This window comes from Hippopotamus amphibius, chromosome 16, assembly GCF_030028045.1.
Source record: "Hippopotamus amphibius kiboko isolate mHipAmp2 chromosome 16, mHipAmp2.hap2, whole genome shotgun sequence".
Taxonomy (NCBI): domain Eukaryota; kingdom Metazoa; phylum Chordata; class Mammalia; order Artiodactyla; family Hippopotamidae; genus Hippopotamus; species Hippopotamus amphibius.
This window is the reverse complement of record NC_080201.1, coordinates 13,769,951-13,796,992: the sequence shown is the minus strand read 5'-3', so window position 1 is coordinate 13,796,992 and position 27,042 is coordinate 13,769,951. Positions and strand designations below refer to the sequence as shown.

The window sequence follows — 27,042 nt, the reverse complement described above, 5'->3', positions numbered from 1 at the left end:
GATGATTAGTGATGTTGAGCATCTTTTCACGTGCCTGTTGGCCACCTGCACGGCCTTTTGGGGAAAATGTCTATTCAAGTATTCTATGCATTTTAAAATCAGGTTGTTTGTTTGTTTGATGTTGAGTTGTATGAGCTGTTTATATATTTTGTATATTAACCACTTATTGGTGATATCACTTGCAGATATTTTTCTCCCATTCAGTAGGTTGTCTTTTCATTTTGTCGTTTCCTTTGCAATCTTGCACAACTCTTTTGAGAAATAAAAGAGAAAATATTACTCAACTCATTTTTTGAAACTAATCTAGCCAAAACCAAGTCAGCCAGGTCAGAGACATAAATATTTCATTTCATCCTCACTCATTAATTTAAAAATATGAATACAAAATATCCACCAAAATATTAGCAAACTGAATCCAGCAAAGGATAAAAAGATGGAATATCATGACCAAGTTGGGCTTATGCCAAGAATGCAAGGTTGGTTCAAGATAAGAAAATCTAATCATTTAATTTACCACATTACCACATTAAAGAAAAAAAACATATGGTCATCTCAATAGATTAAGGAAAAAACATTTCATAAAGCTAAACAACTGTTCATGGAAAAATTCCTCAACTCAATCAAGGAGAACTTGAGAAAACAATAAAATGATAAAATTGTTTTCTTTAAAATCACAAACAACCACAAATGGGCAGAAGACCTAAATAGACATTTCTCCAAAGAAGACATACAGATGGCCAACACACACATGAAAAGATGCTCAACATCACTCATCATCAGAGAAATGCAAGTCAAAGCCACAATGAGGTATCACCTCACACCAGTCAGAATGGCCATCATCACAAAGTCTGGAAACCACAAATGTTGGAGAGGGTGTGGAGAAAAGGGAACTCTCCTGCACTGTTGGTGGGACTGTAAGTTGGTACAGCCACTATGGAAAACAATTTGGAGGTTCCTTCAAAAACTACAAATAGAACTACCATATGATCCAGTAATCCCACTCCTGGGCATATACCCAAAGAAAACCATAATCCAAAAAGAAACGTGTACCATAATGTTTACTGCAGCACTCTTTACAATAGCCAGGACATGGAAGCAACCTAAATGCCCATCAACAAATGAATGGATACAGAAGATGTGGCATATATATACAATGGAATATTACTCAGCTATAAAAAGGGACGAGATGGAGCTATATGTAATGAGGTGGATAGAACTACAATCTGTCATACATAGTGAAGTAAGTCAGAAAGAGAAGGACAAATATTGTATGCTAACTCACATATACGGAATCTAAAAATGGTACTGATGAACTCAGTGACAAGAACAAGGAAGCAGATACAGAGAATGGACTGGAGAACTCGAGGTATGGGAGGGGGCGGGGGGTTTAGGGGAAACTGAGACGAAGCGAGAGAGTAGCACAGACATATATATACTACCAACTGTAAAATAGTCAGTGGGAAGTTGTATAACAAAGGGAGTCCAACTCGAGGATGGAAGATGCCTTAGAGGACTGGGGCAGGGAGGGTGGGGGGGACTCGAGGTGGGGGAGTCAAGGAAGGGAGGGAATACGGGGATATCTGTATAAAAACAGATGATTGAACCTGGTGTACCCCCAAAAAAAATTAAAAAAATAAAAAAAATAAATCACAAACAAGACAGAGTTGCATTTCTATTCAACAATTTACTAAAGAGCCTAGCCAGTGCAGGAAGATACAAAAATAAGTAAAAGGGACTATATTTGGAAAGAAGAAATGAAACTGCCATGTTATGATTATCTATATAGAAAACTCAAAATAATCTGCAAACAAATTATTGGAATTAGCAAAAGAATTGTGAGGTTGATGAATGGGTATGAGTTGTAAAAGCCAATTGCATTTCTGCATAGCAGCAACAAATAAAAAAGAGAATGCAAATTTTTAAATGTACTTAGGAATAAATCTAACAAAAAACTGCAAAAATATATATAAATCAATTTTATTAAAAATCATTAAAAAAAAACCTAAGTAAAAGTGAGATATACAATGTTCTTTGGTTTAAAAGACTCAACTTGTTAAAGACGTTATTTCTCCCCCACGTTATCTATGCACTTCTAATCAAAATCCCAACAGGCTGATTCTAAACTATATATGAAAGAGCAAAGGGATGAGACTAGCCAAGCCCCTCCACACTGGGAGGTCTTTCTCTACTGGATATCATACTGTTATGAAAATATAATAATGTTCAAAGTGTGGTATTGGTGCACAGATAGGCAAATGGACAAAAGAACAGAACAGAGTCCAGAAACAGACCCATACATGTATGGAAGCATAACAGAGTTGAAACTGTAAAACAAAGGAGAAGGAATGACATATTCAGTAAATGATCTAGGGACAATCCAGTGTCTGTAGAGAGGGGGAAAAACGCCTAAGTAGATCCCTAAACTCACACTATACAAAAAATTAATTCCTTATGGGTTAAAGATATAAATGAGAAGGTCAAATTTTTAAATGTGAAGAAAATGTAGGATGATGCCTTGATGACCTCCAAATAAGGAGGAATTTCTTTAACAAGATAACAAAAAGCACAAAACCATAAAGAAACTATTCATAATTTCTGCCTTAAATTTGAGAACGTTTATTCATGAAAAGACACCATAAAAAGAATTAAAAGACAAGTCACAAACTGGAAGAAGCTCTCAGCATACACATTACCTTCAAATTATTAGAGTACATAATATAGAAATTATGCCTTTGAAGGAAAAAAACATAATTCAATTCTTAAATGAGAGGAAACAAGCAGTTATTTTACAGAAGAGGAAATATGAATGGCCACTAAGGATATAAAAGGGTGTTCCATCTCATTAGTAATCTTGAAAATTGAAATTACAACAACAGCTAGACACCACTGCACACCCACCAGATTAGATAAAATTAAATACGACCGTACCAAATGTTGATGTGGGTGTGGAGGTTAGAAGCACATACATTGCTCATGGGCGTGTAAACTGACACAATCACTTTGGAAAGCTATGTGTCACTCGTTGGTAGTTGATCATGAATGTTCCCAAGGCTGTGCCCAACCTCCTAGCCTGTCTGGTCTTGTGTCATCTTTCCTCGGTTCTGCTTCTCTCCTCGGTACCCAGTTGGTCAGTACGCCCCACCCGTTTTTCCTCAGAACTGTTTCCTGGATCGGTCCTTCTTTTCAGCTCCTAGCCATCCCCTTACTCAGGCATCCCTTCCTCCCTCCCAGATTCCCACCACACTCTGCTAGGCAGCTTGCTTCCCTCTGGATTCCCCTGGCCCACACCAGAGACTGCTTTTTTTCAGGCTACCGCTTTCATCATCTCACCCCCTTCCCCCCCAACATCTGCCGCTTTTCAAGGCCAGACTTTCCATCTGTGCTTCTCTCCATCAATAACCTCCCCTCTCTCTTACTACCTCCAAGCTCTCTAGAACTTTGCCCCCAGTACAAGTGCTCCACATCTTAGAAAGCCCTTCTCTTAATCCTCTCGTATCAATCACCATCTCTGTATGAGGGAATAGAAGAAAACAATACACGAGTCACCCCTTTCACTCCCTAATTCAATTTAAGCTGACTTTTGGCCCCTCACTTAACTGAAACTGTCTCTCTGGAAATTCAGTAATGATTTCATTACCCAGTTGAGGACCTTTCTCACTTCACAGTGTTCCTTGACATCCACTTTTGTTTTATTGTGAAATTACGTCATGCAGGCAAAAGTGTGGATAACACATGTGCATAGCTCACAAATAATAATGAATTGAACACCCATGTCTTCTCACCCCAGTTATAAATATAACATTATTGGTAAATTTGATGCCCCTTATGAAAGAGAACAGTGTGAGGTCGACCCCCAGCAGACCTGCTTATCCTCCATGCGGATGCCCCTGGAAGCCCCCCGGGCCCTCCATCACCCAGGCCTCCCACAGCCCATTCATCTAGAATCTCCTCTCCTGCTCATTTATCTGACCAGGGGATCAAATCAGCCTCTGGGACTAATGGGAGGGCTGCACACCATGTCTCAAGCCTGAGAAAGAGCTTCCTGTCTTTGCAGCGGGCCTGCAGGTGACTCAAGTCCAAGAAGAGGGAGCCCTTTGGCTCTCTTCATATTTAACTTAAAAGTGGTCACCGTGTGAGGGATCACACAGTCTGCTTCTGTTTGTGGTTCAGTTTAGTCCAATTTCCTGAGATATTTGTTACCCCCTAGAGAAATGAATTGGGCTGTTTTTCATTTCAATTTTGAGTGTTATAAAACTTCTTCCACTGCTTTTGTTATTATAGAAGAACTCTAGTTACCTTATTACAGATTCATTCTTTTTAAGGCATCTTCCCAATGTCTCAAAATTCAGTGGAGGGCATCAGGCTTTTAGATATTCAGTGTGAACTAAGCTGGCTTCTAAAGAAATCAGTGGAAAGTTATCATTGCATTTCTGAACCTGAGTTAGGATGATGTCTGCTTGCTTCATATAGTGATCTGACCTATCCACGTTTGTATTAATTAAAACTCCCCCTCAAAGCTAGCTCTATCTACTGAAGGCCAGACATTAAAAGAAGTTGACTTTAAAAACTGTCCTGTTTTGAAAATATTTCTGAAGAGCTTTGAAGCTGATAATAAGGGGGATTTCGCACCCCACCTGTTCAGCAGCCTTTCTAAGAGCATGTAGCAGTGGAGACACCTTCTGGAGCTTTTATAGAAGTGGTCATTTCTCACGGAAATCCCTCTGGAGAGCTTCAAGGTAGATTCTGGGCACAACTACTCACCTCGCAGCAAAACTCTTTGTAGGAAGTCACTTCAGGGGCAAGATCGATTGTGTCTTGCTTTTCCATATCTAGATACAGTCAGGATGGGTCCCTCTTCTTCCAAAGAAAGCTTCTAGACAATACATTGTATGTTGCAATGTGGTGGATTCCAATTACTTTTAATATGAAAAAATCTACTTTATGAGTCACTGCCTTGGACATGGCACAGCATGAAGTAACCAAGGAGAAGCCTTCTCTTGTTGACCAGGTAGACTGTCCAGTAAAGCCGTAAAGAGCATGAGCTCTGGAGCCAGGCTAAGACCAACGGGGCATCATAGTACCCACCTCATCAAGCTGTGGTGAAGATTTAACTAGGCAGTCCTTAGTAAGTGCTTAATGTAATACCTGGCAGAGAGGAAGTGATGAATAATTGTTGGCTGCGGTTACTTTATTAGGGCCTGTCTTAGTCCGTTCGGGCTGCTATAACAAATACCAGAAACTGGGTGGCTTAAAAGAGCAAACACTTGTTTCTTACAGTTTTGGAGGTCGCTGTTGGAGGACGTTGTTCTTAAAGTTCCGCAGGTGATTCCAATGGACAGCTGCAGTGAGAACCATTGTGCTTGAAGCTCCAACAGGAACTCCTTTTGAGAACCTCTAAAAATATGGTTTCCTCCCCCTGCAGTCTGAGTAGCTTGAGTCTCAGCGGCTCAGTTATGTCCCACCGACTTCCACCTCAGCACGGGTGGCCAGCTGGAAGCATTCCAGGACGTAATAAAGGGCTAAGGCAGGCGGCTTTCCACGTGAGGAAGCGTGTAGGTGCCGGATGGAAGCAGAGGATGGCGATGGCAGCGGTGTTGACGGTGACGGTGATGGTGGTGGAGACTAGAGGAGCAGTGAGTCCGGGCTGGCCAGCAGGGGAGGCCCGCATGGCAGCACAGGGACACAGCACCCACAGGGACGGGAGAGGTGCTGAGCCTCCTCCAGCCACTTGATTTTTCCTGTTTTCACACGCCTCTTCCTCCTGGCTTTTGGCAGAGGAGGTTGCCAAGCGCAAAGAGCAAATGTAGGGGGAACATAGGTGACCCAGTGATTGTGGTGGCCCCTACTGTCTCCTCCACTATGCTCCTATTTCCATCCCTTCTGTCTGGTCAGCCACTCAGCCTTGCTCACGGACAGGCCGGGGAGGCGGCGGTAGTGGGGATAGACCTTGGGCTGTGATCGGTCAGGACGGGCTCCTCACCCCAGGGCCATGGTCCCGCCATTCCACCTCCTAATATGCGCTGGAACTTCCCACTCCTTCTCCGTCTCTGCTTTCACCTCCTTGACCAAGGCTGCCAATTGTCTTTCACCTGGATTTCTAACACAGTTTTCCATGTGGGCTTCCTAATTTTTATTTTTCAAAAAATCATATATAAAAACAGAAAAAAGTCCCATTAGGTTATGTTTTCCATCGTTGCTTACGGCGTGGTTCAGAGTTCTGGTCATTCTGGGCCTTCTAATCCAGGCTCCCGTCCACAGCCCAAGTGACCTTTCTGATCATTTTTCACCTTCCCATTTAAAACCTTTTGGAAAACTCTCCGTTTTCCTGAGGATAAAGCCAACTCCTTAGTGAGGCTTACAAGGCCCTTCAGGGTCAAGCCTCCTGCTCCCCACCCTCCCCCTATTTTGATACCAAAGTGAGAAAGTGACCCACGGCCGCCACTGGTGTCCTGTCAACACTCCTAGCATGGTTCGGAGATCCAGTGTGAGTCTCCACAATTCAAGGCTATGACTGTGTGCTATTCAATACGAATATTTCATCGTCGAGATATTTGCTCCTGCAGTTACACCTCCTATTTCCATTGCTTTTAATTTATAATCCCCTCAGAATGGGAGAAAATATATGCAAATGAATCAACAGACAAAAGATTAATCTCCAAAATATATAAACAGTTCATCCAGCTCAATATCAAAAAAACAAACAACCCAATCAAAAAAAATGGGCAGAAGACCTGAATAGGCATTTCTCCAAAGAAGACATACGGGTGGCCAAGAGGGACATGAAAAGCTGCTCAACATCACTAATTATTAGAGAAATGCAAATCAGAACTACAGTGAGGTATCACCTCACACTGGTTAGAATGGGCATCATCAGAAAATTGACAAACTAAATGCTGGAGAGGGTGTGGAGAAAAGGGAACGCTCTTGCATTGCTGGTGGGAATGTAAATTGGTACAGCCACTATGGAGAACAGTATGGAGGTTCCTTGCAAAACTAAAAATAGAGTTACCATATGACCCAGCAATCCCACTGCTGGGCATGTACCCAGAGAACACCATAATTCAAAAAGACACATGCACTCCAGTGTTCATTGCAGCACTATTTACAATAGCCAGGACATGGAAGCAACCTAAATGTCCATCAACAGATGAATGGATACAAAAGATGTGGTACATACATACAATGGACTATTACTCAGCTGTAAAAAGCAATGAAACTGGGACATTTGTAGAGACATAGATGGACCTAGAGACTGTCACATAGTGAAGTGAGTCAGAAAGAGAAAAACAAGTATCATATACTAACATATATGCGGAGTATAGAAAAATGGTACAAATCAACTGGTTTGCAAGGCAGAAATAGAGACAGATGTAGAGAACAAACATATGGACACCAAGTGCGGAAAGCGGGGAGGGTTGGAGGGGAGTGAATTGGGAGACTGGGATACCAAAGTGTACACTCTAAATATATGCAGTTTATTGTATGTTAACTGTGTCTCAATAAAAGTTCTTAAAGAAAAGTTTATAATCCATGTGCCACATTAAGCAAACCGCACGTCTTTACATGTTAGATCTTATCAGGTGGTCTTTTACACGCGCATTCTTCCTCTCAGCTGTCTACCCTCTGCGTCTCTCATTTTCTTAAACCCCTCTCTGTCTCTACCCCTTTCCCGCCCTTCCTTCCTCTGACTCGACACATCAGAGGAGATTAGATGGGCGCCCCAATTCCTGCTTCTAAAGGGAGCAGGTAATAATCATCACTTTAAATCATGTTAAAAGTAGGCACATCCTCAAGCCTCTCTGAGCTCCAACACAGAGTACCAGCCATGTTTCCATATTTATTGCCCGGCTTTGTGGTCTGACACTTGCTGATCTGCCCACACTGGAAAGCAAATGACAGACGAAACAGATGGGACTGGCTCAGCGCCTTGCCCCTCCGCACGTTCTAGCTCTGCCACACGAGCAGGAGAAGCGAACGGCAGACATACACGCATGGAAGACAGCCTGCCTTAGCCCTCTATTATGTCCCAGAATACTTCCAACTGGCCACCCGTGCTGAGGTGGAAGTCGGTGGCACACAACGGAGTAGCTGAGACTCAAGTAACTCAGACCGTAGGGGGTGAAAAACGTAGCCTCCCAGGCAGCTCAGGGTGGGTGAGGCAGCTCCCGCTGAGCCAGGGCACTGCTCCAGAGAAAGGTGCAGCCAACACCCAGAGCACCCGGGGGATGGGTACCTTGTCCTGGTGAAGGGGACCTTGTCTGTGCCCCAACAGCATCTGCTGCTGTCAGTAATTTCAAAAACACATCAAACAACACATGAGCCAAACAATACACGCCTACAGGACCTTTTTAATCCAGCCAGTGGCCATTTTCACCCTCTGTATGGGTGCTCCCAGAATCCAGGTCCAATGAATCAGCAAATTAAAAGCATCCACTACAAGGCTCCCCGCCCTGCCCCCCTGGCTTTTGAGACCTTGGCTGCACTGCAAAGACTTCAGCGGATGTGCAACATACACCATTCCTTCTCCAAATGTGGTCTGAACCACAACAGGCAACATCAACTGAAACACAAGCCTGTTCTTTGGGGGTTTATTTTGATGCAACACTGCTCCCAGGGAGGGGAGACCAGGAAACAAGAATGGTGGACTTCTTTTCATTTGTAACGCAGAAGATTATGCTGATCCTTGCCCAAGAATTGAAAATAAAATATGAGAAGGGAAACTGCTGAGCCCAAACCAGTGTGGCTGATGGACAGTGTGTCTGACGGTCCTGCAGTTCTGTCACGGCTCAAGGGAGGGTGTCTTTCCTGGGTCCTCCAGTGACTCTGACATGGGCAGCTCTGGAACTGGAGCTATATTGATTTTCCTTGTTTGCTACGCATTCTCTATTAAAAATAACTGAACCTAATCCTGTTTGGGTCAGCATGACAGGAAACTAATCATGTGTTCCTGACAGTAAAATGAAACCTGATCCAAAACACTCTCTCAACATTCTGTTTCAGTTCTTCCGGAGCAGGTTTTCTGTTTTAATGATACGTTAAAGCCTTCATTATGATGAAGGTTTCACCGTCTGCCGCCTGTTAGCAGCAGGGCTGCTTTACTGGTCTCCTTTATTTGTTTCCAAAAGACCTCTCGCTTCCCGTTGTCCAGGTATCATGGTCAGCCGAGGTGTTGTTTTTCCTCAGGTCTGCAGACACTCTGCAGCTTTGTGTTTTTCCTCTTCAGATATTCCCCATGTGCTTTTTTTTTCCATCCAGCACAGCATCCCAGGGGGGTGCGAATGTTGGATGAGAGTGCTATTATGTGGCGCAGCGATCCGGCAGAGTCTCCCCAGGTGTCTCTGCTGCCCTGGGGTGATTTAATAAGTGCTCCGAATCCTCCTCTGCTGATCCTCCCTGTCCCTAGCTGGAGAGGCTGGGTGAAGGCCCCACATTAATTATCAGCTCCAGCCCTTAGCCGTCCTCTGGCCATTCCTACCCATGGCGGGTCCTAAATTTGGCTGTATATTAGAATCACCTCAGAAGACTGTTAAAAATCTAACTCCTGGGCCCTACCTGAGACCTGCCGAATCAGGATTTACCCAAGGATGAGGTTCAGGAATCTTTAATGAACTTCCCGGCACCCAGCCCCTGTGTCCTCTGCCCAGAATGGTGTGATTTTCAGCCTAAGATAATGTCAACTAGAGATACCTGAGCTGGAAGAAGCCCAATGGAAGCTTGTGGAAGAAGATGAAAAGAGCTTTTCCACTCTTCCCTGAGGCCATCCCAGGTGGGGATGGGGTGGAGATGGAAGTGCAAATAGCCAGATTACCCTGCGTGCTGCTTACGTGGTCTCATTCAACCATCCATCCATCCATCCCTCCATCCAGTCAGACGTATATTGAGCTCATGCCCTGTGAACACGGCCCTGGGCTATGTGAGCTGTAAAGAGGGAATACCTTGGACCCTGCCCTCCAAGAGCTCACAGTTCTTGGGTGGTGCTAACCCATTGTTTCCCCAAGGGGAAACTGAACGGATCTCTCTTCTTAAAAAGAGCAAGCGGGGGTCAGCTCAGAGTCTTCACCAGGCAAGAAAATAATAACATTCATTTTTCCCATCATATTGAGTTTTCTAAATATGGCAGATAAAACTGGTTTTTAATTTATAGTAATGATATAAAATTTTCCTTTAAAATAAGGCTACTGATTAACACCACTGTGTGCTATCACCACATACTCATGTGAATAGCTATCATTAAAACACCAAGCGTGGGTGAGGATGTGGGCCAACCAGCACTCTCACCACTGTGGGTAGCAGTGTACATGGGGGTAAAGCCACTTTGGAAAACTGGCAGTTTCCTATAATGTTAAACATACATATACCATACAACCCAGCAGTTCCCGTCCTCGGAATTTACCTGAGAGGAATGAAAACATATGTCCACACGGAGACTTGTACGCAGTTGTTCTTAAGCAACTTTATTCATAGAGGTGGGCTGGCCAAAAAGTTCGCTCGGGTTTTTCCATAAGCTGTCGCCGAACGAACTTTTTGGCCAACCCAATATTAAAAGCTGGAAAAAGCCATCATCAAGAAGATGGATAAACACACTAGTCATCCATACTGTGGAATACGGCTCAGGGATAAAAAAGAAGAGACTACTGCTCCTTGCTACAATATAGAGGATTCTCAAAAACACTCTGCTGAGCAAAGGAAGTCAGACACAAGAGAGTACATATTTAGGATTCCACTTACATGAAACTGTAGGTGTAGCTTAATCTATAGTGATGGAAAGCAGACGCGTGTTTGTCTGCAGCCTGGGATTGATTGTCTGGGTAGGGGCGCAAGGGAACTTTGTAAGATGATAAACTTTTTAAGTGTTCTGTGTATTAATACGGCAGTGATTGCACTGGTGTGTGTGTGTATGTATATACTTGCAAAAACTCATCAACCTGTATGTTTAAAATGAGTACATTGTGTATGTTAATTATGCCTCAATAAAATAGATTTATTTGGTGATACTCAACAGAGCAGAAGTCATGAAGTTGGTAGTGGAACTCCTGAAGTGCCATTTAGGAAATGGCACTCAGGTACGTGGTAGAGAGCGAAATTATCCTAAAAGACGTGCACGTGAAATGCTGCGAAACTTCAGAGGGAGGAAAAATTTCTTCCATTGGAAAGATAGGACAGTAGTGGGAGCTTCATATAATAGATAACATTTCTGCTGAGCCTCTGAGAAAAAGTAGAGAGCATGTGGGGCCAGAATGAATAAGTGAAATTGGGTTGAAATTAATCAGGGGCCTCAGATGGGGGGGGAGGGGGAAGGAGTCCCTATAAAAGCCATATGCACCCTGGGGAAACAGGAAGAATGGGGGTGACCCCACCACTTTGACCTTTATGATGTCCATTCGGTGAAATACGAGGGCTTCGGCACCAGCGGGTACAGTCACCGACTTCCCCCTCGGCCCTCTGCCCTGAGAACTGGAGTGGCGGCGAAGCCAACTGGCAGGGCCAGGACCAGGGTGGAGCAGTCAAGGTGCCCGGAGCAAACACGATGGGAGGCAGTGTCCCGCAAAGGCTGAGCCCTCACTAACAGGACCCGAGGGTGAGTGCCTCGCGTCCTCTTCCTGCTTTCTGGTTATCTGGGAGCAGGAGCCCTGGTGACTCATTCATTCCTAGCCGTGCCCAAGTGCCCCCCTGCAGGCCAGGCACTGTGTTAGATGGCGTGTTAGATACAAGTCCTCAGGGGGCTCACAGTCTAGCAGGAAGGGGAAAAACACGTGTGAGAGGGGAAACCTGGGGGCTGTGGGTTCTCAGAGGAAAGACGCTAGACCCAGACTGGGAGGCGGTGGTCAGCAGACTTTTGGAGAAAATGAAACCTCAGTTATGAGTCGAAGAAGGTAAATCCAGGAGAGGGTATAGGACAGTCCCTTCTTGACCTGCCTGGTCTAGGATTTGGAGTTTGGCTTTAGAAACCAAGAGCCCACCCAGGCACTGACTTGCAACAGCTGTTGTGACTCTGCCCCCCCCCCCCCCCCCGCTTTTGTAGGTTTGTGATGTGGCCAAGGAGGCCCGACAGTGCCCCCCTGTCCCAGGTGGAATCCATCCCGGTAACCTTGGCATCTGTCAGCTCAGCAGCAGTCCCAGCAACAGAGTCCCCCGAGATCGATCTAAGTGATTTTGTTAAGTAAGTGCAAACTCAAAGCCAGAGTGGATTTCTTTAAATAGCATTCTTTTCTCTACATTGACTTACATTCTCGAACTCATCTTCCATTTATTCATCCAGCAGTCTAATGAGTTGGAAGTCATCTCTGCTCTCAGGGGGTCATAGCCTCCTGAGGGACTGAGCCCTTCCAATCTGTTGCCCTCTCCATCTGCCCAAGGCCTGCAGTCAGGGTCAGGTCAAGTGTAGAAAGCAGGAAAGGATATGACAATTGGCCAAATGTTATATTCTCACAATAAAATGTTCCAGCCCTGGGGACACACCCAAGTTGTCTGAAGAATTGCCAGAGCTTCTGAGAACTTTCTATAAGTCAGACAAGGGCTTTACAGCCCAGGAAAGAAGGGTTGGGGCCTGTGGAAGACTGACCAGTGTGATGCCCTAGACTGCATGTTTGGGAGCAGGGAATAACACAACACAGACCAGCTGACCCTTGAGAAAGGTGTCCCGTGAGTGAGACCCCCACTTATTCTTTGGGACTCAGTGTTGTGATGGTTGCCGAATGAGTAATTCTCCACATTTCATTAAACTCCCCAGGACTGTCCTTGTGGATGAAGATGTTGGGCCTGAAGAAAGAGAAACCAAAAAAGCGCACGTGCCCATCATGGCCATCTCAGATGTACGGTTTCCTTTCCCTGGGGCGGGTGGGCTGCAAATCTTTATCTGGGTCCCTTCCCAACCAAACACCCACAGAACCTACACCTCAGTGAGAACCCAGACATCTCAGCAGGTAGATTTTCTCTGTGATGGAAAAGGCAGTTACCTCGAAGCTTGGCCACCTTGTGCTCTTCCCAGTCCCTAGACAGAGGCTACAGAAGGAGAACTGTCTTCCATAGTAAAAACAAAGAGGAGTTAAGAGAGTTTAGAAATTCGTACTCTTAAATTCTCCTTCTAGAATGATGGCCTAAGGAAACCATCAGAAATGCAAAGATGTATGTACAAAGATGTGTGTCAAAACAGTTTAGAAATAGCAAAAAATTAGGGAAATAAATTACGGTATGTCCATGATGATATTCAACCTTTTAAAACAGGATTTGTCTCAACAGCGGCAGAGTGGAGGAAGGCAAGCGTTTTCACACTTTGTAGGTAGGGATATGAATTGGCATAGCCTCTATGACATGCAATTTGGCAGTTGTATCAAAATTTAAAATGCACAGTTCCTCTGCTAGAATATTGTTCTCCAGATACACCTTTACATTTACATAAAGACATGTAACTCTCCCTGTACACTGCAGGTTTGTTGGTAAAAGCAAGAAAAGTTGGAAACGACTTAATTCCCCCAATAGGAGACTGGTCGAATAAACTAAATTACATCTGCAGAAGGCAATACTATGAAGTCCTTTTTAGAAAATGAGAAAGTTCTCTTTTTACTGATTTGGAGCAATCTCTGATATATTAAGTAAAAAATACTACCTGTTCTGTTTTTTAAAGTATTTTAAATGATACTTGTAAAGAATATTTAGTGATGTGGGAAGGTGTCACTCATGCTACAGTGTTAACTGAAAAATCAGAATACAGATATGTATGCATATATACTCACACTATACACACACGTATATATATATATCTGCAAAATAATCTAATGATTGATTTGTATTTCTTTCTTTGAAGCTTTCTGTATTTTCCACATTTTTTAGAATAAGTATGTGTGTGCATATAAAACACTGGTCTTTTAAATGTTAATTCTTTTCTTTTTATATATATATTTTAAAGATGTCATGGAAGAGTCAAGAAAACAGAAAAATGAAAGCAAAAATTCTCAAAATCCCACCATTCATAGAAAAATTTCAGCAAATAACATCCCAGATATCTTTATTTGCATATGCAGATCTCTGAGTGAATTTATACACCCTCACACTTGCAGGTGTAATACATAGGCATATGTAATATTACATAAATGAAATCGCTTAATTTTTTGGAACTGCTTTTTTATTCAGTAATATGTTGTGCACATCATCCCTGGTCCATAAACATACACTGTATCATCCTCCGTGGATAATGGTACCACACACTCTTCATTTAAAGTGGTCCCCTAGTGATAGGCATTTAGTTTACTTCCAAAGTTTTGCTGCTATAAATAACGCTGCAATAAACATCCTGGTACATACATCTTGGACACTTGCCCAGTTATCTCCATAGGGGAAAAAAAGTGTGCTATTTTAAAAGTATATACAACATACTTCATTTTTCTGCCAGTGTTTGGGAGGAGCACATTGATGGCAAATTATGAATACTTGCGAGTTTTTCCTCACACCTCTAATTCCTAGGGATTAAAAACGAACTCTGCTGAAACAGGCAGAGTAGATACAAACCAGAGCCAGGCGGAGTTTCAGGAATCCCCATGGATCTTTGAACAGGATGCCATGTTTTCCATCGGGATAGAAGAAGTAAGTAACACCTCATGGGCCCTAAAGTCATATGATACTGACTCTTCTTACTGAGCACCTTTCCTGAGTTAGAAATTTAAATTTGCCCAAGCACCATCACTGCCTTATCATCATATATTTTCAGGGAGCTGGGCTAGTCAACCTTTCATGGAATCAAACAAGGTAAAGTTCAGGAATCAGTCAGTAAACTGGCTGAACTTCAGCTTGCCCTTTGCAGACCCTCATACGGAATGGCTTTCTCTGCAGGTGTTTGATATTTTGCCCCTCTATGGAGTGCTGCAGCCACACAGTAGCCACCAGATATCTTTCACCTTCTATGGACACTGTGACATCATTGCACAGGCTAAAGCTCTGTGTGAAGTGGAAGGAGGGCCCACCTATGAGATAATACTAAGGGGAGAGGCCTCCCTGGTCAACTATTCCTTTGACACCAAGGAAATTAACTATGGATTACAGGTATTGCCAGCCACCAGGTGGAGATTCTCTGGGTTTGCCTTAAACATCGGTCATAGTCCTTATGCTCTCATCTCTCCTGGAACCCCAGTCATCGTAGTCTCACCATCACCCCTATCCTTCATCCCTAAGCTGCTTCCTAACCCTCATCATCCCCCTACTGCCAACCATTTGCCAGACATTTTCACTTGCTTTTCTCACTGTCTTCTCAAATTCTGCATGTTGGACACTAAAATTTGCATCTTTATTCTCAGTCCAAAAGCGCTCTCCACCCTCTTTGTTTCTTTCAACGGGACTACTCCCTTCTCAGTCCCTTGAGTTTACAACCTCCAAGGAATTTCCTGCTGCACTCTATCCTTCATCTCCCCACATCCTTACAGCATCAGGGTTTGCTAATTCATCAAGCATAGTTCCTCTGAGTTGGTTTTCCTTTCCCATAACCACCGTGGTTATCACACTGCAGGATCTCATGAAACCATGCCTAAATTATTACAGCAGTTCTTCTCAAACTGTGACGTGCATATGAATCATCTGGCAGTCTTGTTCAAGTGCAGATTCTGATTCAGTAGGTCCAGGTTGGAGCCTGAGAATCTGCATTTCTAACAAGCTCCCAGGTGATGTCAGTACTGCTGGTCCACAGACCCATGGAAACAAGGGACTACAGTGCATTCCTGGCTTCTATCAATAACTGATCTAAATATCATTGCTAGATAGATTTTCCTAAAATTGCATTTTCATCCCATCAATCCCTGAACAATTAACCCCAGTGGCATTTGGGAAAGCAACACAGAGAAAAGAGCATTGTTTTGTAGTCATAAGAACTGGGATGTTATCCTCCTCTTACATCCTACTGACTGTGACCTTGGGCACATCACCTAACCTCTCCACGTCTCAGTATCCTTCATCTATAAAATGGGAATAGGGTAGTAATTCCTATTTCACCAGGTAGTTATGGTTACTTAAGTAGTGTCTGGTCAGTACTGTGCCTGGGTCAGAGAAGGCCTTCAATCATGAGTCACTCTGTGGATCAGAGCCAGGTTCCCCTATCTGGATAAGGGTATCCTGAGCCCCTCTATTAACTGATGCTCCTTACATATTAAATTTTGTTTCTCATAATTTCCCATTATAAACCATTCATTCATTTATGGCCAAGCTGGTTTACCCACTGGCCCTAATGCAGCCCAGCCCTTCCTGCTTCCATCTTTCCTGTTATATTATCCTCTCATCCTCCATGCTGCCCACTCCAAGCTCACACATACTGTAAGACCCAGCTCAACTCCATCCCTCTGTCATCTTCCTCTTACACTACATTCTTTTGGCACTTGAGTATAGTCTTTGCCATAATATAATGTACTTTCTAAATCTTGCTTTGGAATAATTGTCAGTTAATTCTATTTCTGTACATTTTCTCTTCACTATTAGAATTTGTGTTATGTACTCAGATACCATATCTCCTACCAAATCTGAATGGGGATTAGACTCCCCCATTATATAACTACTGAATTATTATTATTATTATTAGTCAATATTATTACTGAACTGTGTGTGTGCATGTATGTTTATAAGTTAAAGATTGTGCCTAAAATCAAAATCTTTCAACACCTATTGAGACCTTCTGCATTACATTGACCAAATAGAATTCTCTTTCACTCCTTATCTCCAGGGTCTTCTGGGCAATTTTTTCTGGCTCAGCTCAGAGTGCTTCCTTTGAAGCAGCCAGTTCTTGCCCTAGTTTGGCCTAAGAACCCCCAAAGTGGCTTCAGTCTGTAGTTATTCGACCTTCTGAATTACGTTATTACGTAATCTCAGGAAAAAGAATATGTCTGGCCTATTACTCCTATGTCTCTCCATAAAAAGAGAAAAATTCATTCTAGAAAACTCTGAACTCAAATCTTATCCAAAAAAGCAAATCTTCTTAATGTAAAAAAGGTTATTTTAAGATCCTCTAATATGAATTCTTTGTGGTGAAACAGAGGTTCAGGGAGGTCACATGCTCACCCCATAGCCATACTAAATTAAATTAGTTGTTAGAAGACCTAAGACAGCCAGTCTCCAGGGTCTAGTGCTCCTCCTGCCCAGTAGGCACCTGGTTGTGATACTGAGATGTGGATTGGCCAGCATCTACCTCATGGAGAACGAAATCCGTGTCTGTGAGGCATGCTTGTCTTCCTGCCTTTGTCAGGATGACAGCAGCATCTCAGAGGGTGGGTGACAGAGGAGTCACTCTTCTCCTTCTCCTCTCGAGCTGTTCGACCATGTCACAGAGAGTGAAATCACACTCAAGAACACTGGGAAAGTTGGCTTTGAGTTCAAGGTTCTGACCGACCCCCGGTCTTCACCAGACAACCTTCTGCCAGGAGTGCCGCTCATCCAGCCTCTCTCAGTAAGTAGCCCATCCCCCTGCCCCGTCCCCCCAGTGATGGCCCCCTGATCATGGTGGGAGGAGCCCAAACCCACACCTGCAAGCCACACCCCAGAGGTGTGTGAGATTATGCTAAACATTCACTGCCAGGATTATGGGTGTGATTTGTTTTTTTAATGAAAACTAACAAGCTCTCAGAGCCAGGAAAAATAAATAAGTCCAAGCACTTCATTCATGCATTAAACAGGTATTTAATGTGTCCTGCATTAGCTAGGAACTGTTCAGGCATCAGGGGTTAAACAGTGAACAAGATATACAATCCCATGGATTTTTTTTTTGCATGATTATAAGAATAGTTTATTTCCACTTACGTCCTCACACTTCCCTTGTGATTCCTTGAAGGCGAGGGCCTCCTCTGCTCTGACTAAAACAAATAAAAGCAGTTGTGAAAACACCAGTAGACTGCAATGAGCCATATTGGTTTTGTTTTTTTTTTTTTAATTTTTTTTTTTATTTATTTTTTTTGGGGGGTACACCAAGTTCCCATATTGGTTTTAGAAGCAAATGGAGAAGATGGTTCCTTGTACGTATTATGTTAATCTGTCAGTTTTAAGGAATTTTTGTCGTTTTTCTCATCATGAAAATAATACATAACTTATAGAAAGAATTGAAAGATATGAAAAAGGGTAAAGAATGAAATTATAATTGTTCATAATCTTACAATCCAGAGATTCATCTTGGTTGATAATCTGTTCTTCCCCTAATTTATCACATATATTTGGGTCTATTGCTGGTTTCCCTATTCTTCATTGATCTGTTTGCCTGTATCTACAGCCATACTATACTATTTTAAGTATTATAGCTTTAAAATACATCTTAATGTTTGTTAAGCCAAATCCCTTTTAATTCTTCTTTTTCCAATTTGTCTTAGATATTCTTTTGAATTTTACTCTTATGTTCTTCCTAAGTTGAATGCCTACTTTTCTTTCTTAATTAATTAATAATGAAAAAATGTGAGTACACATTTGCCTGAGTACACCTTTAGCTCCATCTCATAATTTTAAAGAAAATTATAGATTGAAGAAAGGAAGTTAACGTTGCATATTTTATACATTTTTAACATCAGCTATTATAATTTTCATTATTTTCTAAGTGTCTAGAATTGTAGTTTCATCTACAAGTGTAATTTTAAAGTGTATTTTTTCTCTTTTTTAAATTTCCAATGACTCGCGGTTTTTTTGTTGTTGTTTATAAACTCTTATTAGTGTGAAGTCAATACTGACTTTTTCAGTATCATGGCCAGGTAGTATGACATTCTCAGTTCCTACTTTTATTAGTTTGTTAATATATTTTAGTGGTCTAAAATGATTTTTAATAGCAGTGAATGTTTGGAAACAATGTTGTCTGGGCTATAGAATGCAGATTGTGATGAATCTTTATTAAATTAACCTCTATTAATTATCCGAATCTTGTATCCCTTTTTCTGTTTAATTTTCTAACACTAAGAATGGTATATAAAAGGTTTGGGTATATAAAATTATATATAAAAGACTAAAAGTTGTATATACAAATATATAAATTTTTGTTTTATACATTTTCATTTCTGTGTTATTTAACACACAAGATTTAATGACTATTAAGGATTCATCCTGGACTGTGTGTTTTTTCTATTTTAAATTGCCACTTCTTTCCCTTTTATGCTTTTTACTTTGAATTCTTCTTTGGTATTAATTTTGTGTCCTTCAAAGTACCATATTAGCTGTCTTTCACAATGTATTGTACGTTGTGTTTTTACTGTGGTTCAGTTCTATACATTACATAGTAATCACAAATATACTTTTTCCTCAACCTTCACTCTGAGGATCTGTGTCTTTCATTTATTATATCTTCAAGTATTTCTTCTCCCCTATTTTCTCCAGCCTTTTCTGCTACAGCAACTATTAGACATATGTTGGACCTTCTCATTCTGTCTGTGTTTCTAAACCTATATTTCACGTGTGTATCTCTTTATTATTTATCTCTCTGTACTGAATTCAAGATAACTACCTCAGCTCTTTCAGTCAACTAATTTTCTTTTCAATTGAGTATAATCTACTGTTTAACCCTACTCTGCATTCCTAATTTCAGGATCATATTTTTCATTTCAAAAATTCCACATGTTATTCAACTCTTTCACTAGGATTTTAATTTCTTTATTTATCACTAATCACTTTGTAGATTCTTTTAAGTTATTCTAATTGAGTTATTAGGGGTACCATTATTCCTATTTATGTGACTATTAACTCTCTTTCATTGTGAATGCTTTCCCTGTATGATCTGTAATTTTTGACTTGGGGTCATCTTCAGCTGAGACTGTTTTCTCTGTGAGAGCCTCATTCACCCTGGATTGCAGGGTGATGCCACAAAAAGTGTTGCAGTTGTTTTTGCCAGGTGCCCCAACAGGTCAGATTTTGAGTTTATGTTTTGGCCTGGATTAACCACAGTGATCTGTCAGTGTACATTAGGACTCCGCGCATATGCATGATACAGGCTTTGGCATTCTTTTTCTCATGGGGTACATATTTCCCCACCTAGGATCCCAGAGGGATACAAGCTTCCTTGATTCTTGCCTGAAGTGCAGAGAAATAACAAGAGTGGTGGCCCTTTGTGGCTTCAGCCTCATGTGGGTATCTGCCCTAGGTCCCCACCTCATGTGGGTCCAGGCTGCATCCCTCTATTTCAACCCTTGGGCAGTAGGGACTATAGTTGGGTCTGATGTCATCCATGGCCACCAAGGTAAAGGCTCTGAACTTGACCACACTGGCTAAGTTCCCTCTGTTTCTTTTCGCATCAGGGGGTCTATTTTCTTCCAAGCTCACTATATATTGAAAGAGAGTTTTGTTGTTGTCTTTGTTGTTGAGAGTTTTGTTGTTGTCTTTGTTGTCATTGTGTCTCATACAGAATATCCTTACATTTGTAGCATGAGAGGGAGCTATAACAGTGCAGTCACCAGCATTGCCAGAACCAGAAGTGGGAGGATTTTTCATCCCCATATACTTTTTCCCGGTTTGGGGTTACTCCCTCTCCCTGACTCTCTGCTCCTGCTGCTGTTTAGATGCAATGGCTTTTCTCTTTTTCTTTTCCTTTTTTTCTTTTTTTTCTTTTTTTTTTTGGCTGCGATGGATCCTCATTGCTGCATGTGGGCTTTTTCTCTAGCAGTGGTGAGTGGGGGCTACTCTTCATTGTGGTGCACAGGCTTCTCACTGTGGTGGCTTCTCTTGTTGCAGAGTGCAGGTTCTAGGCATGCAGACTTCAGTAGTTGTGGCACACAGGATTAGTTGCTCCACAGCATGCGGGGTCTTCCCAGCCCAGGGATCAAACCCTTGTCCCTTGCATTGGCAAGTGAATTCTTAACCACTGCACCATCAGGGAAGTCCCTACTATGGCTTCTTGAATCCTAGCAGGACCATGGATTAGATATTATCTTATTTTTCTTCTTTCTTCTAGGCACTCATAGAATACATTTGCTCTTATTCCTCAGAATCATGCTTGGGTCATGGGTCCCCAGGATTGTCCCCCAGGTTTAACGATTCTCTAGGGGGACTCACCATTAAGTTGTACTGGTGACTGTGATTTATTTATCCTGTAGCCAAAGGATACAAAGTAAAGTCAGCAAAGGGGAAAAGAACATGGAGCAAAGTTCAGAAGAAACCAGGTGCAGGCATCCAAGAATCCTCTCCCAATGGAGTCACCCAGGATACACATAATCCCGCAGCAATGAGTTGCAACTACACAATATGAAACCTACCAGGGAAGCTCACTAGCGACTCAGTGCCAGTGGGGCTCAGTCACACAGGCACCCTCTGCCTGGCACATACCAACACTCCAGTCTCCCAGAAGGAAAAAACGTGTTCCGCATAAACCATAATCATTTGCACAAAAAGTTGAGGCACAGTGAGCCATTCTTACCAACTTTGCAAGCAGGTGTTTCTAAGAGTAGCAGTTTCAGGACTGCTATGTTTACTCTTTTCTGCACTTCCCCCTTCTTTTGAACTGGACCTTGTTTTTAAAGTGTCCAAATGGGATTTTTTTTCTGTTTTCCTTTGCCATATTTACCAGATTTCCTGTTATAAGGCCAGATTCTTATAATGAAAACAGATGTTTACAGAGTCCTGCAGTGTACATGAATGCTTGAACATATTACTAGATAGAGAAGATTTTTCCATCAGAATAACATGGGAGGGCTGTTGTTTATTGAAAAAAAATATTATTAATGCTCAAGATGAAAGTTGAGACTCACCGCCTTACCCTCCAGGGCACTGAGTGCAGGAAGAAAGAGAATTCTGTAGGAAACAAGAGGATTTTGTGGATTGCTCAAGAGAGGGGTGAGGAGAAGAGAGAATGAGGGTGTGAGGGTGAATCCTGGGAAACATTGCACACTGCGGTTTGAACCCACCTTGTGACACTCCCCACAATCCCACACACACTCACACTTCACACATTCCATAAAATGTGCAGAATTTTATAAGATGCTTCATGTGAGTGAGTGTCTTGTGAAATTGGGTGACAAAGCTCAGTTCTGTGCCGTGAAGCAGACGACATGTAAGGAAATTAGAGAGTAGAGGCCAAGAGAAGTGAGAGAATTAAGCAATGGCTTCTCATAGAACTCATGGCAATGATTTTGAACTGTCACAGGCAGTTTGAAGGTTAGAGATAAGTTTATTAACTCTACTGGGCTCATGGGCCCCTGGGGGGGGGGGGCGGGGGGGGTGTATTTAAATAAAATCTGGATTGGTATACACCAATCAGTGTTAATCATTATTTATGTGTCAGTGGTAAGCACTGGTGATCTTAGTTAACTTTTTTCTTGTCTTCATCCTAATTTTTCTTCAAAGAAAATATATCACTTGTAACACCAAAAAACAATAAAATATGTTCAAAATTATGAGGCCCCTTCAAAAATGACATTTAAAGCACTTCTAAATAGCTTGAACCTATACTAGTATTTTTCCCGAGTTGATTTTTTTTTCCATATTGGCTCCTTTTCAGAATTTTTAAAAATTTTTATTGGGGTATAGTTGACTTACAATGTTGTGTTAGTTTCAGGTGTACAGCAAAGTGATTCAGTTATACATATATGTATATCCATACATATATCCACTCTTTTTTAGATTCTTTTCCCATATAGGCAGTTACAGAGTATTGAGTAGAGTTCCCTGTGCTATACTGTAGGTCCTTATTAGTTATCTGTTTTATATATAGTAGTGTGTATATGTCAATCCCAATCTCCCAATTTATCCCCCCCTCCCTTACCCCCTAGTAACCAAAAGTTTGTTTTCTACATCTGTGACTCTATTTCTGTTTTGTAGATAAGTTTATTTGTACCCTTTTTATAGATCCCACATATAAGTGAATATCATATGATATTTATCTTTCTGTGTCTGACTTACTTCACTCTGTATGACAATCTCTAGCTTCATCCATGTTGCTGCAAATGGCATGATTTTGTTCTTTTTTATGGCTAAGTAATATTCCATTGTATATATGTACCACATCTTCTTTATCTATTTCTCTGCTGATGGACAATTAGGTTGCTTCTGTGTCCTGGCTATTGTAAATAGTGCTGCTTTGCTTTGCCTTGAGCTTTATAAAAATGGCATCAGTACATGTAATTTGTGCAATTTATTTTTCACCCAACATTGTGTTTTGAAGGGTAGTCCACATTGTTGCATGTAGCTACAGTTCATTTATTTTCACTAATGTATAATATTCCTTTTGTAACTACTATATTGAAAGTAATTTTCCTTTTCCCTGCCAAAACATATTCAAGGATTCCCCCCCTCCCAAGTTCTGCTATTAAATAATCCTGCTACAAATATTCTTGTACCTGTCTCCTGGCCAACAGGTGGAGGAGCTTTCCTAGGGAATTTTCCTAGGAGTGAAATTTCTGGGTTGTGGGCTGTGCACATGTTCAACTTTATAGGGAGGTGCTAAAGCAGTTTTCACAGTGATTTTTCCCATTGATGTGCCTACCAGATGTATTGATACATGGGTTTCTTTTAATGCATAGTCTCACCGAAATTTGGCAAATTTTGCCAATATTATGGTAAAAAAATTTTTTTATGCTGATCTTAGTTTGCATTTTCCTGATTACTTATGAAGTTAAGCAGCTTTTACTGTGTTCGTTTGCCATTCTTGTTTCCTGTTCTATGAAATGCCTGCCCATATATGCTGCCTATTTTTCTGTTTGTCACTTTCTCTTACCTTCATAGGAATGAATCTGGGGGAGGAGTGAGTGGACAGTGTAGCACGCTAGGCCCTTGGGATTATCTAGTCCACCAAACTACCAGAAGCAAGAGTCCATTGTAAATTTTACGTAAATTGTCAAGTTGTCTCTGGTCTTTCTGCTGCATAGGGTTTTATCAGTTCCCATAAAGAGCAGGTGCTGAAGGTTTACTACCTACCTGGAGTACCTGAGGTCTTTCAAAGGAGTTTCCAGATACAGATTGCCCACCTGGACCCAGAAAATATTACTCTGAGTGGAGAGGGAATCTTTCCCCGAATCTGCCTCGATCTCCCCAGGAACCTCAAAGGTACTTGTACCCACTAGAATATTTCCCTGCTGGGTGACAGGATGCATTTAGCTGCTTGTTTTAAGGCTGATGGCAACTCGCATTGTTTGGCAGTGCTCACAATTTCCCTTTTGTATTATTCCTGAATTGCAAAAACAAACAAACAAACAAACATCAAGTTGAAATTGACTTGGTGACCTATGATGAGTGAGATAAGATTTAGTCCATGGTAATCCCAAATTAAGACCCCTGACCAATTTTGCCATCATTAAATTATTTATAGAGGGACCAGGACACTGTACTTCCCAAAGTCTTTTCCTCCATCACACGTTCCTTCCAGCTATACTCTCTCCTGAGTTGTCACTCACAGAGAGCCTTTCAGAAGGCAAAGGCTGATTTTACTGCAAGGAGTACAGGTCTCAAAATATAAACTATACAGAAGGGCAACTGTACAGAAAGGTTCCAACCCCTTATGCTGGCACACAGTTTGGAGCCTAATTTAGACTGTTATTAATTGTCTGCCCGCATCCCTAGCCAAGGCTTTTCTGGGTAGCATCCGGCTCCCGGAGCCATTCCTCTGTACAGAATATTTCTAGCTTGGCAGATCCTGAAGCTCAACTCAGCAGCTCTTGCAGCCATAGACTGACTCTGGCTCTTTCTTCCTGACACGGGCTACAGGATGAGTCCACAGAAACGTCTCACTCTTCTTCATGAGTCCCTCTTCAAGCTCCTCAAGATGCACATTCCCTAAGCAGCTTCCAACTAAGCCCTCCCACCTCAGCCTTTCCTCCTACCCCATTCCCCAAAGCCACTACCTACCTGTTGATGACCACCCATCAAATCCAAATTGTCTGCTCCCTGAAGATGTGAACACAAATATTAGTAAATCTAAAACCATGTTACACTCTAGCATCCAGAGTTCTAGCCAGACAGAGGTTAGTCCAACTCCACATATAATTGTCAAGAAGGAAAGCCTTTGCCACATGGTTGAAAACTGGATGCCCAGCTGGCCTCATGATGGCAGTAGACTAGTTTGGCCAATACAGGGCTTTAAAATAATTTAAATCTGAATACTAGTTGGGTCTTCTGTGCTCCAGTTCCCCGCAGTCCCAGAACTTCCTGTGGTTTCATAGAAGGCACTGTAATTACTTCACCTGTCTTGCCCCTCAAGCACATGAATTTGCACTGGCTTACTGGTGAACTTGGGTGTCTGAAATCTCTCCCGCCATTGCCCACCTTCCCTGATTCAGAGGACTGTAGCTTATTTAGTTGTAGTTAAAGCAACTTGAGCCAAATACATTCTTTTTGTTAATAGAAAATTAATAAACATGAAGACCAGCCTAAAGGGTGACCATCATCTGGGTTTGTCCAGCATGGAGGGGTTGCCCAGGTGGTGCAGCCATCAGTGCTAGAACTGGGAAAGTATCAAGTAAGCTGGGATCCAGTTGGTCACCCTACGAGTGACTCAGGATGTTAGTGCCATCAAGTTCTTGAGAACCAGCTGATAGCTCACGAAAGTATAATCTCATAAAACCCAGTGAAGTCTCTGATACAAACGCCGCTCACTCACAAATTATCCTCGGAAGCAGAGAAAACGTGGCTGGCGAGGTATCACGAAGTTCAATTCCCTTCTCACTGGATGGACCCTGAGCTTAGAGTCTGTGTTTTAGGCATAATTCATATATTTCTAGCCATCCAGATTTCCTTCTCCTTCCAACCCCCACAGGATGTGAAAAGTATGAAATCTTCTTAAATCAGGCCAGAAAAAACCTAGAAAAAGAGTACAACAAATATGAAACATTTGATCACTTAGAGACACCTGAGGAAGTGCCTGAGGATGAATCTTCTGAGGTAAGATTGGCTTCACTCTGCATAAGAAGTAGATTCACAGGAAGCTGCAAAAAAATGTTTTTCCCAATGGGACCATCTTACGTAACTATGGAACAATATTAAAACCGGGAAATTGACATTGGTGCAAGCCACAGAGCTTATTCAGATTTCATCAATTTTATACGTACTCGTGTGTCTGTCTGCATACCTGTGTGTGTGTGTGTGTGGTCCTACCCAGTTTTTTCATGTGTAGCTTTGTGTAATTACCACCACAATTGAGATACAGAAGTGTGCCGTCTCCATAAGTATCCCTTGTGCTTCTTAAGGAAATAGAATTACAAACAAAATGTCTTTCTGACCCACAAAATCTCTCCACAAAGGTAGAAGAGAAAGAATCCAACTTTATTATTGATACACATTAAAGCAGAAAGTGCTCCTTGTCTCTGTCAGTCTGCTAGGAGATTGCAGAGACAGAAAGAAATCTCAGTCTTTTATAGAGCTGAGCAGATACAACCCATTATATACATGTTCTCAAGGTAAACAGTAACTAGTCCTTAAGTAAAAACTATAACTAGTCCTCATGTAAGAGCACTTGACAGCACCATTTGTCACACTTAGTTCATGCTAAATTCACATGGTAATTGGGGTGACCATCTGTATTAGCTAATTGGCTCTACCCAAAGGGGAAACAAACCTCTTATGTTTTTATGACAGGGTCCTCTGAAGTTGGGCTCCTGTCCTCCCACAGAAACTGAGATGGGGCTCTGTCTTTCTTGATGATGACAGGTCAATGAGATGGTTCCCAGATCCTTGAGAAAGACACTCCTGGGTTTTGTAGCTGGTAAAAGACATATATTTTTCCAAGAGACAGAGAAAGAACTTACAAGTTTTCCCAAGTAAATACTCTAAGAAAATGAAGCTGCAAGAAATCTCTACCCTTATTTTCTTTTTTTTTTAATTTTATTTAAATAATTTATTTTTGTTTAAATCACAATGCCCTGGACTTAGTTATCCAGCTTCAAAGTCAAAATTAAAAACAGAAAATAACAGATGCTGCCAGTGCACAGTCTATGAATATTAGCAGAAAGTGATATCATTCAAAATTTCAAAAACTACAGCAGACTGTCATTTTCATAATATATTTTGCCTACAGTAGATTCCAGGAGGGGATAATGTAAAATAACCTGGCCCATCATGCTATGTTTTTTTCTTATGTCATGTGTTAATTTTCAAAATACAGAGTTGGAATTGTCATGCCGGTTTACA

The 27,042-nt window shown here is 41.8% G+C and overlaps 1 protein-coding gene across 1 annotated transcript in view; it reads left to right on the top strand.

The window, feature by feature from the left end:
- Positions 1 to 27,042, top strand: part of HYDIN (HYDIN axonemal central pair apparatus protein) — a 346,192-nt gene that overhangs the window by 204,005 nt on the left and 115,145 nt on the right. Inside the window, exons 23-29 of the mRNA XM_057713331.1 lie at positions 12,023 to 12,160; positions 12,731 to 12,812; positions 14,461 to 14,580; positions 14,827 to 15,036; positions 17,279 to 17,416; positions 23,790 to 23,967; positions 25,673 to 25,797. Of these exons, the coding sequence (XP_057569314.1) occupies positions 12,023 to 12,160; positions 12,731 to 12,812; positions 14,461 to 14,580; positions 14,827 to 15,036; positions 17,279 to 17,416; positions 23,790 to 23,967; positions 25,673 to 25,797 (991 nt within the window). The remainder of the gene's footprint in view (positions 1 to 12,022; positions 12,161 to 12,730; positions 12,813 to 14,460; positions 14,581 to 14,826; positions 15,037 to 17,278; positions 17,417 to 23,789; positions 23,968 to 25,672; positions 25,798 to 27,042) is intronic.